The sequence below is a fragment of the Theropithecus gelada genome, chromosome 19 (assembly GCF_003255815.1).
Source record: "Theropithecus gelada isolate Dixy chromosome 19, Tgel_1.0, whole genome shotgun sequence".
In the NCBI taxonomy this organism is placed as follows: domain Eukaryota; kingdom Metazoa; phylum Chordata; class Mammalia; order Primates; family Cercopithecidae; genus Theropithecus; species Theropithecus gelada.
The window spans coordinates 43,623,747-43,634,523 of NC_037687.1; the positions used below are offsets into that span (position 1 = coordinate 43,623,747).

Below are 10,777 nucleotides of genomic sequence, written 5' to 3' on the forward strand. Positions count from 1 at the left end.
GGCCTAGGCCTCCCAAAGTGCTGAGATTACAGGCCTGAGCCACCGCACCCGGCCTCCTTTTCTAAAACAAATTAATTTTTTCTTAATTAGGGTCTTGCTGTTTTGCCCAGGCTGGAGTGTGCCATCTTGCTCAATGCAACCTCCACCTCCCAGGTTCAAGCAATTCTCCTACTTCAGCCTCCTGAGTAGCTGGGATGACAGGTACCCGCCACCATGTCCAGATAATTTTTGTGTTTTTAGTAGAGACGGGGGTTTCACCATTTTGGCCAGACTGGTCTCGAACTTCTGACAAGTGATTCGCCCGCCTCGGCCTCCCAAAGTGCTGGGATTACAGGCGTGAGCCACCGCACCTGGCCTTCTATCGGAGTTTTAGCTACCCTCCCAGCGCCCCCAACACGCATGTCTTCACAGGACCAGACCTAGCTTCACTTTGTGGTGAGGTGGCAAGAATAGAGAAAGAAAGAGAGGACACCCCCTGCCCCCAGCCACTCAGACACACAGACATGGGATCCATGGGTCTTTTTTCTTGGTTCGGTTGACAGCTATGGCAGTGGCAGAGCAGCCTAATGACTGGGGCTGTTGGTGCAAGGCCAATAGAGAAAAGAAGAAAAACAGAAAAAAGGAAAGGCTGGGTGTGGTGGTTCACACCTATACTCCCAGCACTTTGGGAGGCCAAGGAGGTCAGATTCCTGGAGCTCAGGAGCTCGAAATCAGCCTGGGCAACAGAGTGAGAACCCTGTCTCTATAAAATGTTTAAAAATTAACTGGGTGTGGTGGCTCATGCTTCTAAGCCCAGCTACTCAGGAGGCTGAGGTGGGAGAATCACTTAAGCCTAAGGGGTCAAGGCTGCACTGAGCCAAGATCGTGCCACTGCACCCCAGCCTGGGTGACATAGCAAGACCCTATCTCAAGGAAAAAAAAAAAAGAACCCCTCTCTCACTCTGTCACACCGGGTCCTCCTTTGGACTCCTCTGGCTGGAAAGAAGGCGTTTCTTGTCGTTTTTGCTCCCAGAACCCATCACACAGCTCTGAGACTTCCCTCCTTCCAAAGCCAGAAGATAAAGGAGGAAAATACCCCAGCAAACATGTGGTCATAGTGTCCATTCTTCACATTTTTAACTCCCTTCACATCTGCCTGCTAGTACTTGCATTTCTGAATCTTCAAGTGGTTTCTTTTTGTATTCACTCTGGGGTGACAGAGATGCTGAAATGTGCTTATCCCGTCTTGGTCAGTAATGGAAGTCTGCCTTCCCTGAGGATTTGAAATGATCCAATTTGGGCCTGGCACGGTGGCTCACGCTTGTAATCCCAGCCCTTTGGAAAGCCGAGGTGGGTGGATCACCTGAAGTCAGGAGTTTGAGACCAGCCTGGCCAACATGACAAAACTCCGTCTCTACTAAAAATACAAAAATTAGCCAGGCGTGGTGGAGGATGCCTGTCATCCCAAGCTACTCAGGAGGCTGAGGCAGGAGATTCGCTTGAACTTGGGAGGCAGAGGTTTTAGTGAGCCAAGATCATGCCACTATACTCCAGCCTGGGGGACAAGAGCGAAACCCTGTCTCAAAAAAAAAAAAAAAAAAAAAAAAGACCAAAACCAAAAACCCAACATTTACTCTCAGATAATTTCAACAGAACACAATCTTAGAAAGTAACACTTAAAATGCCCTGGGTGCAATCTAAAATTATTTGAAATATAAAGAACTGGGAAAATGTGATGAATTATCAGGGAAAAAGAAATTCAACGGATGACCATGTCAAGAAGAAACAGATACTGGACTTACACAATGGCTTTATGAACATAGTTTCATGTGCTTGCTGGACACCTCTATATCTTTTTTGGAGAAAATGATTCTATTTATTTGCCCATTTTTATTTTCATTTATTATTATTATTTTTTTCGAGACACTCTTGCTCTGTCACCCAGGCTGGAGTGCAGCCTTCAGCCTCCAGTGAGGCTCACTGCAACCTCCACCTCCTGGGTTCAAGTGATTCTCCTGCCTCAGCCTCCCGAGTAGCTGGGATGATAGGCACGTGCCACCATGCCTGGTAATTTTTGTAGTCTTAGTAGAGATGCGGTTTCACCATGTTGGCCAGGCTGGTCTCGAACTCTTGACCTCGTGATCCACCCGCCTCAGCCCTCCAAAGTGCTGGGATTACAGGCGTGAGCCACTATGCCCAGAAATTTGCCCATTTTTAATAGGTTATTGTTTTTTGAAATGGAGTCTCGCTCTGTCACCCAGGCTGGAGTTCAATAGCTTGATCTTGCCTCACTACAACCTCCACCTCCCGTGTTCAAGTCATTCTCCTGCCGCAGTCTCCCAAGTAGCTGAGACTACAGGCATGCGCCACCACATCCGGCTAATTTTTATATTTTTAGTAGAGACAAGGTTTCACCACGTTGGCCAGGATGGTCTTGAACTCCTGACCTCAGGTGATCCACTCGCCTCGGCCTCCCAAAGTGCTGGGATTACAGGCGTGATCCACCATGCCTAGCCCAGATGATTTCTAAATATTTTCTCCCATTCTGCATGTTGAATTTGTTTCTTGATAGTGTCTGATGCACAAAGTTTTAAATGTTGACAAAGCCCAATTTATCTACTTTTGTTGTTGCTGCTTATACTTTTGGTATTATATTTACAAAATCATTGCCAAATCTAAGGTCATGAAGATTTACTTCTATGTTTTCTTCCAAGAGTTTTATGGTTTTGTATCTTGTTTAGGTCTCTGGACAATTTTGAGTTAATTTTTGTATATGGTGTGAAGAGTCCAAATTCATCTTTTTACCTCAATTACCCCAGCATTTTTTTTTTTTTTTTTTTTTACGCTCTTGTTGCCAGGCTGGAGTGCACTGGTGCAATCTCGGCTCACTGCAACCTCCACCTTCTGAATTCAAGCAATTCTCCTAGCTCAGCCTGCCAAAGTGCTGTGATTATAGGCGTCCACCACCACACCCAGCTAGTTTTTTGTATTTTTAGTAGAGACAGGATTTCACCATGTTGGCCAGGCTGATCTTGAACTCCTGAACTCAGGTGATCCACCCGCCTCAGCCTCACAAAGTGCTGGGATTACAGGCATAAGCCACTGTGCCTGGTCCCAACATTTTTTTTTATACAGAGTCTTGCTCTTACCACCCAGGCTGAGTTAAATGGCACGATCTCGGATCACTGCAACCTCTGCCTCCTGGGTTCAAGTGATTCTCCTGCCTCAGCCTCCCAAGGAGCTGGGATTACTGGCCCCCATCACCACACCTAGCTAATTTTTGTATTTTTAGTAGAGACAGGGTTTTGCCATGTTGGCCAGGCTGGTCTCAAATTCCTGACCTTGTGATCTGCTCACCTCGGCCTCCCAAAGTGCTGGGATTACAGATGTGAGCCACTGCCCCCACCATCATTTTTTAAGGGAATTATTCCTTCCTCCATTAAATAAGTTTGGCATTCTAGTTGAAAAATTAGTTGCCCATAGTGTATCAATTGATTTGCTATCTTAGTTTATTTGTGTTGCTATAACAGAATACCTGAGTCTGGTTGAATATAAGGAACAGAAACATATTGGTTCACAGTTCTGGAGGCTGGGAAGTCCACAACTGAGAGGGTGACATCTGGTAAGGGCCTTCTTGTTGTGTCATCCCACAGAGGAAGGATAAGAGAGAGCAAGTGGGGACAAAACTTGCCCTTTTATCATGACACCAGTCCCACTCATGAAAGTGGAGACTTCATGGACATCTTTTTTTTTTTTTTTTTTTTTTTTTTGAGATGGAGTCTCACTCTGTCTCCCAGGCTGGAGTGCAGTGGCACAATCTTGGCTCACTGCAACCTCTGCTTCCTGGGTTGGAGTAATTCTCCTGCCTCAGCCTCCCAAGCAGCTGGGATTACACGTGTGTGCCACTACACCCGGCTAATTTTTGTATTTTTACTAGAGATGGGGTTTCCCCATGTCAGTCGGGCTGGTATTGAACTCCTGACCTCAGGTGATCCATCCATCTTGGCCTCCCAGAGTGCTGAGATTACAGGAGTGAGCCACCACACCCAGTCCCTTCATGGCCATGTTAAAGGGACTCAACGTTTCATGCCATTACCATGGCAATTAAATTTCAACATGAGTTTTGGAAGGGACATTCAACCCATAGCATTTGTGGACTCTCAATTCTCTTCCTACTGATCTATGTCTCCATCCTTTTGTTTTTCCTTGTGTGTGTGTGTTTTTTTGTTTTGTTTTTTTTTTTTTGCAACAGGGTCTCACTCTGTCACCCAGGCTGCAATACAGCGGTGCAATCATGGCTGACCGCAGCCTCAAACTCCTGGGCTCAAGAAATCCTCCCAGCTCACCTTCCCAAGCGGCTGGGACTACAGATGTGTGCCACATGCCCAGCCAGAATCTTCTGTAGATTAGTCATAATACCTAATACAATGTGAATGCTATCCAAATAGTTGTATATTTTTTTTTTTTTTTTTTTTTTTTTTGAGACGGAGTCTCGCTGTGTCGCCCAGGCTGGAGTGCAGTGGCGCGATCTCGGCTCACTGCAAGCTCCGCCTCCCGGGTTCACGCCATTCTCCCGCCTCAGCCTCCGAGCAGCTGGGACTACAGGCGCCCGCCACCTCGCCCGGCTAGTTTTTTTTTTTGTATTTTTAGTAGAGACGGGGTTTCACCATGTTAGCCAGGATGGTCTCGATCTCCTGACCTCGTGATCCACCCGCCTCGGCCTCCCAAAGTGCTGGGATTACAGGCTTGAGCCACCGCGCCCGGCCAAAATAGTTGTATATTAACATTTGTATTTTTTTAATTGTTCTATATTTTAAATAATTTCCATCCAGGGTTCGTTGATTAATGGATGCAGAACCCCTGGATACAGAGGGCCAACTGTATCATAAAGAGAACACCTTAAAATGTGAAATATGTGTGCAAAGAGGGAAAGCAGAGAAAAAGATGGGGTACATCACATTAGAAAGAACAGATTCAGACACTTAAGTATCTAATTTCTCCAAAAAGGCTAAAAGATACAGTGATGTAGTACCATTTAATAAGTTTTTTTTTTTTTTTTTTTTTTTTTGAGACAGAGTCTGGCTCTGTTGCCCAGGCTGGAGTGCAGTGGCCGGATCTCAGCTCACTGCAAGCTCCTCCTCTTGGGTTCACGCCATTCTCCTGCCTCAGCCTCCCGAGTAACTGGGACTACAGGCGCCCGCCACCTCGCCCGGCTAGTTTTTTGTATTTTTTAGTAGAGACGGGGTTTCACCGTGTTAGCCAGGATGGTCTCGATCTCCTGACCTCGTGATCCTCCCGTCTCGGCCTCCCAAAGTGCTGGGATTACAGGCTTGAGCCACCGCGCCCGGCCGTTTTTTTTTTTGTTTTTTTTTTTTTGAGACAGAGTCTTGCTCTGTCGCCCAGGCTGGAGTGCAGTGGCCGGAAAAATTTAATATTTAATGCACACGTTTCCCATGTATGCAGGAGAGGAAAACTGACATTCCAAAATCAGCATAACTGAAAAAGACCAATTATATGAAGCCTGTGTATGTATGATTAACAAAAAGTTAAAATTTTTTAAACTCATTCTGCAAAATGTTAGAAATACAAAGACAGAAGTCATATAGTGCAGCGGTGCCCAACCTTTTTGGTACCAGGGACCTGTTTCACGGAAGACAGTTTTTTCACGGACGGTTTGTGGGGGGTAGAGGAATGGGGATGGGATGTTTTCAGGATAAAACTGTTCCACCTCAGATCATCACGCATTACATTCTCTTAAGAAGCGCACGGCCGGGCGCGGTGGCTCAAGCCTGTAATCCCAGCACTTTGGGAGGCCGAGACGGGCGGATCACGAGGTCAGGAGATCGAGACCATCCTGGCTAACACGGTGAAACCCCGTCTCTACTAAGAAATACAAAAAACTAGCCGGGCGAGGTGGCGGGCGCCTGTAGTCCCAGCTACTCGGGAGGCTGAGGCCGGAGAATGGCGTGAACCCGGGAGGCGGAGCTTGCAGTGAGCTGAGATCCGGCCACTGCACTCCAGCCTGGGCTACAGAGCGAGACTCCGTCAAAAAAAAAAAAAACACACAAAAGAAGCGCACAATTGGCCGGGCGCGGTGGCTCACACCTGTAATCCCAGCACTTTGGGAGGCCGAGGCGGGCGGATCACAAGGTCAGGAGATCGAGACCACGGTGAAACCCCGTCTCTACTAAAAATACAAAAAATTAGCCGGGCGCGGTTGTGGGCGCCTGTAGTCCCAGCTACTCGGGAGGCTGAGGCAGGAGAATGGCGTGAACCCGGGAGGCGGAGCTTGCAGTGAGCCGAGATCGCGCCACTGCACTCCAGCCTGGGCGACAGAGCGAGACTCTGTCTCAAAAAAAAAAAAAAAAAAAAAAAAAAAAAAAAGAAGCGCACAATCTAGATTCCTCACATGCATAGTTCCCAATAGGGTTCGCGCTCCTATGAAAATCTAATGCCACCACTGATCTGGCAGGAGGTGGAGCTCAGGTGGCAATGCTCACTCACCCGCCACCCACCTCCTGCCATGCAGTTGGGGGGGAGTTGGGGACCCCGATATACTGTGTATACCATGTTAAAATAATGCAAGCATTTGGATTGTGCTGTCCTTTTAAATTTTAATAAAATAGATTAATTTCATATTACATAGAGAGCAAGTCCATCCACTCATTCATGATAAAATTTTAGAAATATTTTCTATAAAATGTTTAGTATTTGATTGGAAATGAATCCAGTATAACATGACTTCCACAGATACAGTATTCCCATCCTCACTCCCATTCTTATTTTGAGAAATTTTAAAAATACAGAAAAGTACAAAAAATAAGACAAGATATCCCTATACCACAATCCAGAATCAATCAGTATCTTCTTATATTTACTTGAAGTCTTTTGAAAGAGAAGTGGATGTTTATATAAAAAGCTGAAGTCCCCTTTAACCAATACCCACCCCACCTCCCACACTCATTACTTTCCCTTCGCCACTCTTCACAGGTGACCACTATCAAGAGTTTGGTCTGTTTCCTTCCAATCCATTTCAAAAACGTGTACATACATATATGCATCCATTACCAAGAGATAGTACTGAGTTTTGTGAGGGAATTTTTAATTCAAATTTACAAAGAGTCACTGTACTATCTGCATCCTTCTGCAACTTGATCCCCCTCAATAATTTTGGGATCTTTCTGTTAATACATGTGGATTTCATTTGTTGCATTTTACAGATATACAGTATTCCATAAGAATTTCCCATATTGTTCATGATGCGCTTTCTCCGTTGTTTCTAATTTTTGGCTACTACAAATCAAGCCACAGTAAATATCCTAGTATGTATTTCCTGAGCATTCATACTCACAAGTAGAACTGCTAAGTATTTTTGAAGTTGTTACAAGGAATGTTTCCCTATTCCCAAGGTCATATGCATTTTAGTATATAGCTTTTTCATATTTCTGTTTTTAATCTCTGGATTCACTTTTGTGTATAGTTCATGGTCTATTTTTTCCCCCTTGGAGAACAAATTACGTCCACTTAAAAAAAAATAGTTTCATTATTTCCTCACTTCCTGATGCCGCTTGTATCATATTCCAAATTCTAATAAATGCATAGGTCTTTTTCTGAAATCTCTTCTGCTCTGTTGAATCAATACCACGAGAGTCTTAATATTAGTTGTAGATGACCACGTCATCTATTTCTGTCTGTTCCTTTCCAATATTTACAACTTATTTTTCTTGTTACCCACAAAGATCTCCAGATCGATGGTGGTAGCAATAAAAAACAGGCATCCATTTTCTGTTCCTGTTTTTAGTGAAAATGTGCCTAAACTTTCACCATTATCTCTGCCGCAGGTTTCTTTGTTGGACACAGGCTTTTTATCATATGCATATCTTTCTCTTCAGTACAAATTTTCTGGTGTCCTTTAAGTTTTTAGTACTTGTTAAAGTTAACCTCATTCGTGATGCTTTGCTTCAGAAGCATTATTTCTGGGGTATGATGAGGTGCAAATTTCTAATGAAAGCTTTCCCACGTTCAAGGCGTTCAAGGGGTCTTAGTGAGTGTGAATTTTCTGGTGTCTAATGTGGTGTGACTTCTGGCTGAAAGCTTTCCCACATTCACTGCACTGATAAGGCTTCTTACCTGTGTGGATTCTCAAATGCAGAGCAAGGGTTGAGAACTGAGAGAAAGCTTTCCCACATTCATTGCAACCATAGGGCTTCTCACCTGTGTGGCTTCTCACATGCACAGTGAGAGATGAGCTCTGAGAGAAGGCTTTTCCACACACATTGCATTCGTAAGGTTTATCACCTGAATGAATCCTCACATGTACAATAAGGGATGTTCTCTGAGAGAAGGCTTTTCCACATTCGTTACATTCATAGGGTTTCTCTCCAGTGTGAATGTTCTGATGTTTTATGAGGTACTTCTTCTGGCCAAAGGCTGTTCCACATTCACTACATTTAAAAGGCTTCTCTCCAATATGGATTTTCTCATGCTCAGTAAGGTTGGATTTGCCACTGAAGGTTTTTCCACACTCCTTACATACAAAGGGCTTCTCTCCTGTGTGAGTTCTCTGGTGTCTGATGAGGTTTGACTTCTGAATGAAAGCTTTCCCGCAATCTTTACACTCAAAAGGTTTTTCTCCAGTGTGAATTTTCTGGTGCGTAAGGAGGTTTTCCTTCTGGCTAAAGGATTTTCCACATTCATTACATTCGAAAAGCTTCTCGCCGGTATGGGTGTTCTGATGTTTAATGACATACTGCTTTTGGCTAAAGGCTTTTCCACACTCGTTACATTCAAAAGGTTTCTCTCTCGTGTGAAAATGCTCATGCTCAGTGAGGTTCGACTTGTGGCTGAAGACTTTCCCACATACCTTACAGGCAAAGGGGTTTTCCCCACTGTAGATTCTCTGCTGGCTGAGGTGTGACATCTGAATGGAAGCTTTCCCACATTCACAAGGTTTCTCTCCAGTATAAATTTCTTGATGAGTGAGGATTTACTTTTGGCTTAAGATATTTCCACATCTCTTACATTTATAAGGCTTCTCTGTGTATGACCTCCCAAATGCAGAGTAAGGGATACGGTTTGAGAGGAAATGTTATCATACTCAGTACATTCAATGCTTTCTCTCCAGAAAAATTTTCTAATATGCAATGAAGTATTGCTACCTTCACTGGTTTCTCTCCAGCATGAATTTTCTGCTTCTCAGTGAGACTGTCATCTAGCTACGGGCTTGTCAACACTCCTCAGAAGCACAGGGTTTCTCTTCAGCATGACTTCTACGTTCGATGAAATGTGACATGTGAGTAAAAGTTCCCCCACATTCAGTAAATTCATAGGGTTTCTCTCCAGTATGAACACTCTGGTACGAGACGAGGTACAAATGTTTTAAACCAGAGGCATTTACACTTAAAGGGGGTGAATACCATCAGGAGTAAGCTGTGGTAGAGAAGTTGCCAACTAATTCCCTTGATAATTCTTTCCTGCACAACCTACCTCATGATTTCAGTCCAGGTTGTGTTTCAAACTCAAACTTCAAAAAGCTGTGGCCTTAAAACAAATAAGGTCTGAGAACAGAGGAAGTATTTTTTCTTATATTCAATGCTCTTTCCCTCAATCTTTACTGGAGATGGATCAACGTGCCTCCGACGTCCTGGTGCCTCTCTATCTGTGCATCATCTTCTCAGGCTTCCTCTAAAATAGAGTACAAAGAACCACAGCACAAAGGAGTTAATTCATAAAGTGCCCAGAACCATGGCTGGCACATGGTAGGCCCTTCATCTTGCCTTTATAATACCATCACTTTTATTTGTGAATTTTCCCATTGCTAGCAATAAAACTTTTTGAGATTAACTCTGGTAGCCCATCTTCCAATATGAAAAGAAACTATATATTTTTTTATTTTATTTTATTTTTGAGACAGAGTCTTGCTCTGTCACCCAGGCTGGAGTGCAGTGGCATGATCTCCCCTCACTGCAAGCTCCACTTCCCGGGTTCATGCCATTCTCCTGCCTCAGCCTCCCATGTAGCTGGGACTACAGGTGCCCGCCACCACACCCGGCTAATTTTTGTGTGTTTTTAGTAGAGACGGGGTTTCATCGTGTTAGCCAGGATGGTCTTAATCTCCTGACCTCGTGATCCGCTCGTCTTGGCCTCCCAAAGTGCTGGGATTACAGGCTTGCGCCACCGCGCCCGGCTGAGAATCTATATTATTAATGCTTCCAACTAAATTATGAGAAGGGAACCCTACTTGAGGTGATCTAGGTAGAAAATTAACATTCATGGGTCTACAAAGCTGAGAGTACTCTTGAAAAATAGCCTTTCCATTTCAGAATTAGGAAGTTGTATAACAAATAATGAAAAATTGCCAAATAGAAGAAAAAGATGACTATATAAAAATTAGAAAGTCCACCTGGGATGCTAGGGAAGAAAAATAATGCTCATATTTCTTTCTTTCTTTTTTTTTGAGATGGAATTTCGCTCGTTATCCAGGCTGGGGTGTAGTGGTGCGATCTCGGATCTCGGCTCACTGCAACCTCTGCCTCCTGGGTTCAAGCGATTCTCCTGCCTCAGCCTCCCGAGTAACTGGGATTACAGGCACACGCCACCACATTCGGCTAAATAATGCTCATCTTTCTAAGAAAGGGAATAAATCAACCCACAAGTGCTTCCTCCCAAAACCCCATTAAAATGATAAGAAAGGGGAAAATGGTACAAACTCACAAGAAAAAAAAAATTTACAAGAGACACTGGTACACAACAATAGGTATTAACCAACTTTTCTTTTTTTTTTTTTTTTTTTTTTTTT

General features: G+C 44.1%; 1 protein-coding gene across 4 annotated transcripts in view; it reads right to left on the reverse strand.

Moving 5' to 3' along the window:
* Positions 1-6,570: 6,570 nt before the first annotated feature.
* Positions 6,571-10,777, reverse strand: part of ZNF146 (zinc finger protein 146) — a 31,326-nt gene continuing 27,119 nt past the window's right edge. For 3 of the 4 annotated variants that reach the window (XM_025368654.1, XM_025368652.1, XM_025368651.1), the window contains one exon: positions 6,572-9,663. In XM_025368654.1, the coding sequence (XP_025224439.1) occupies positions 8,021-8,899 (879 nt within the window). In that variant the 5' untranslated portion in view covers positions 8,900-9,663 and the 3' untranslated portion in view covers positions 6,572-8,020. Of the gene's footprint in view, positions 9,664-10,777 lie in introns of all 4 variants that reach the window. The other variant, XM_025368653.1, reaches the window with a different exon arrangement.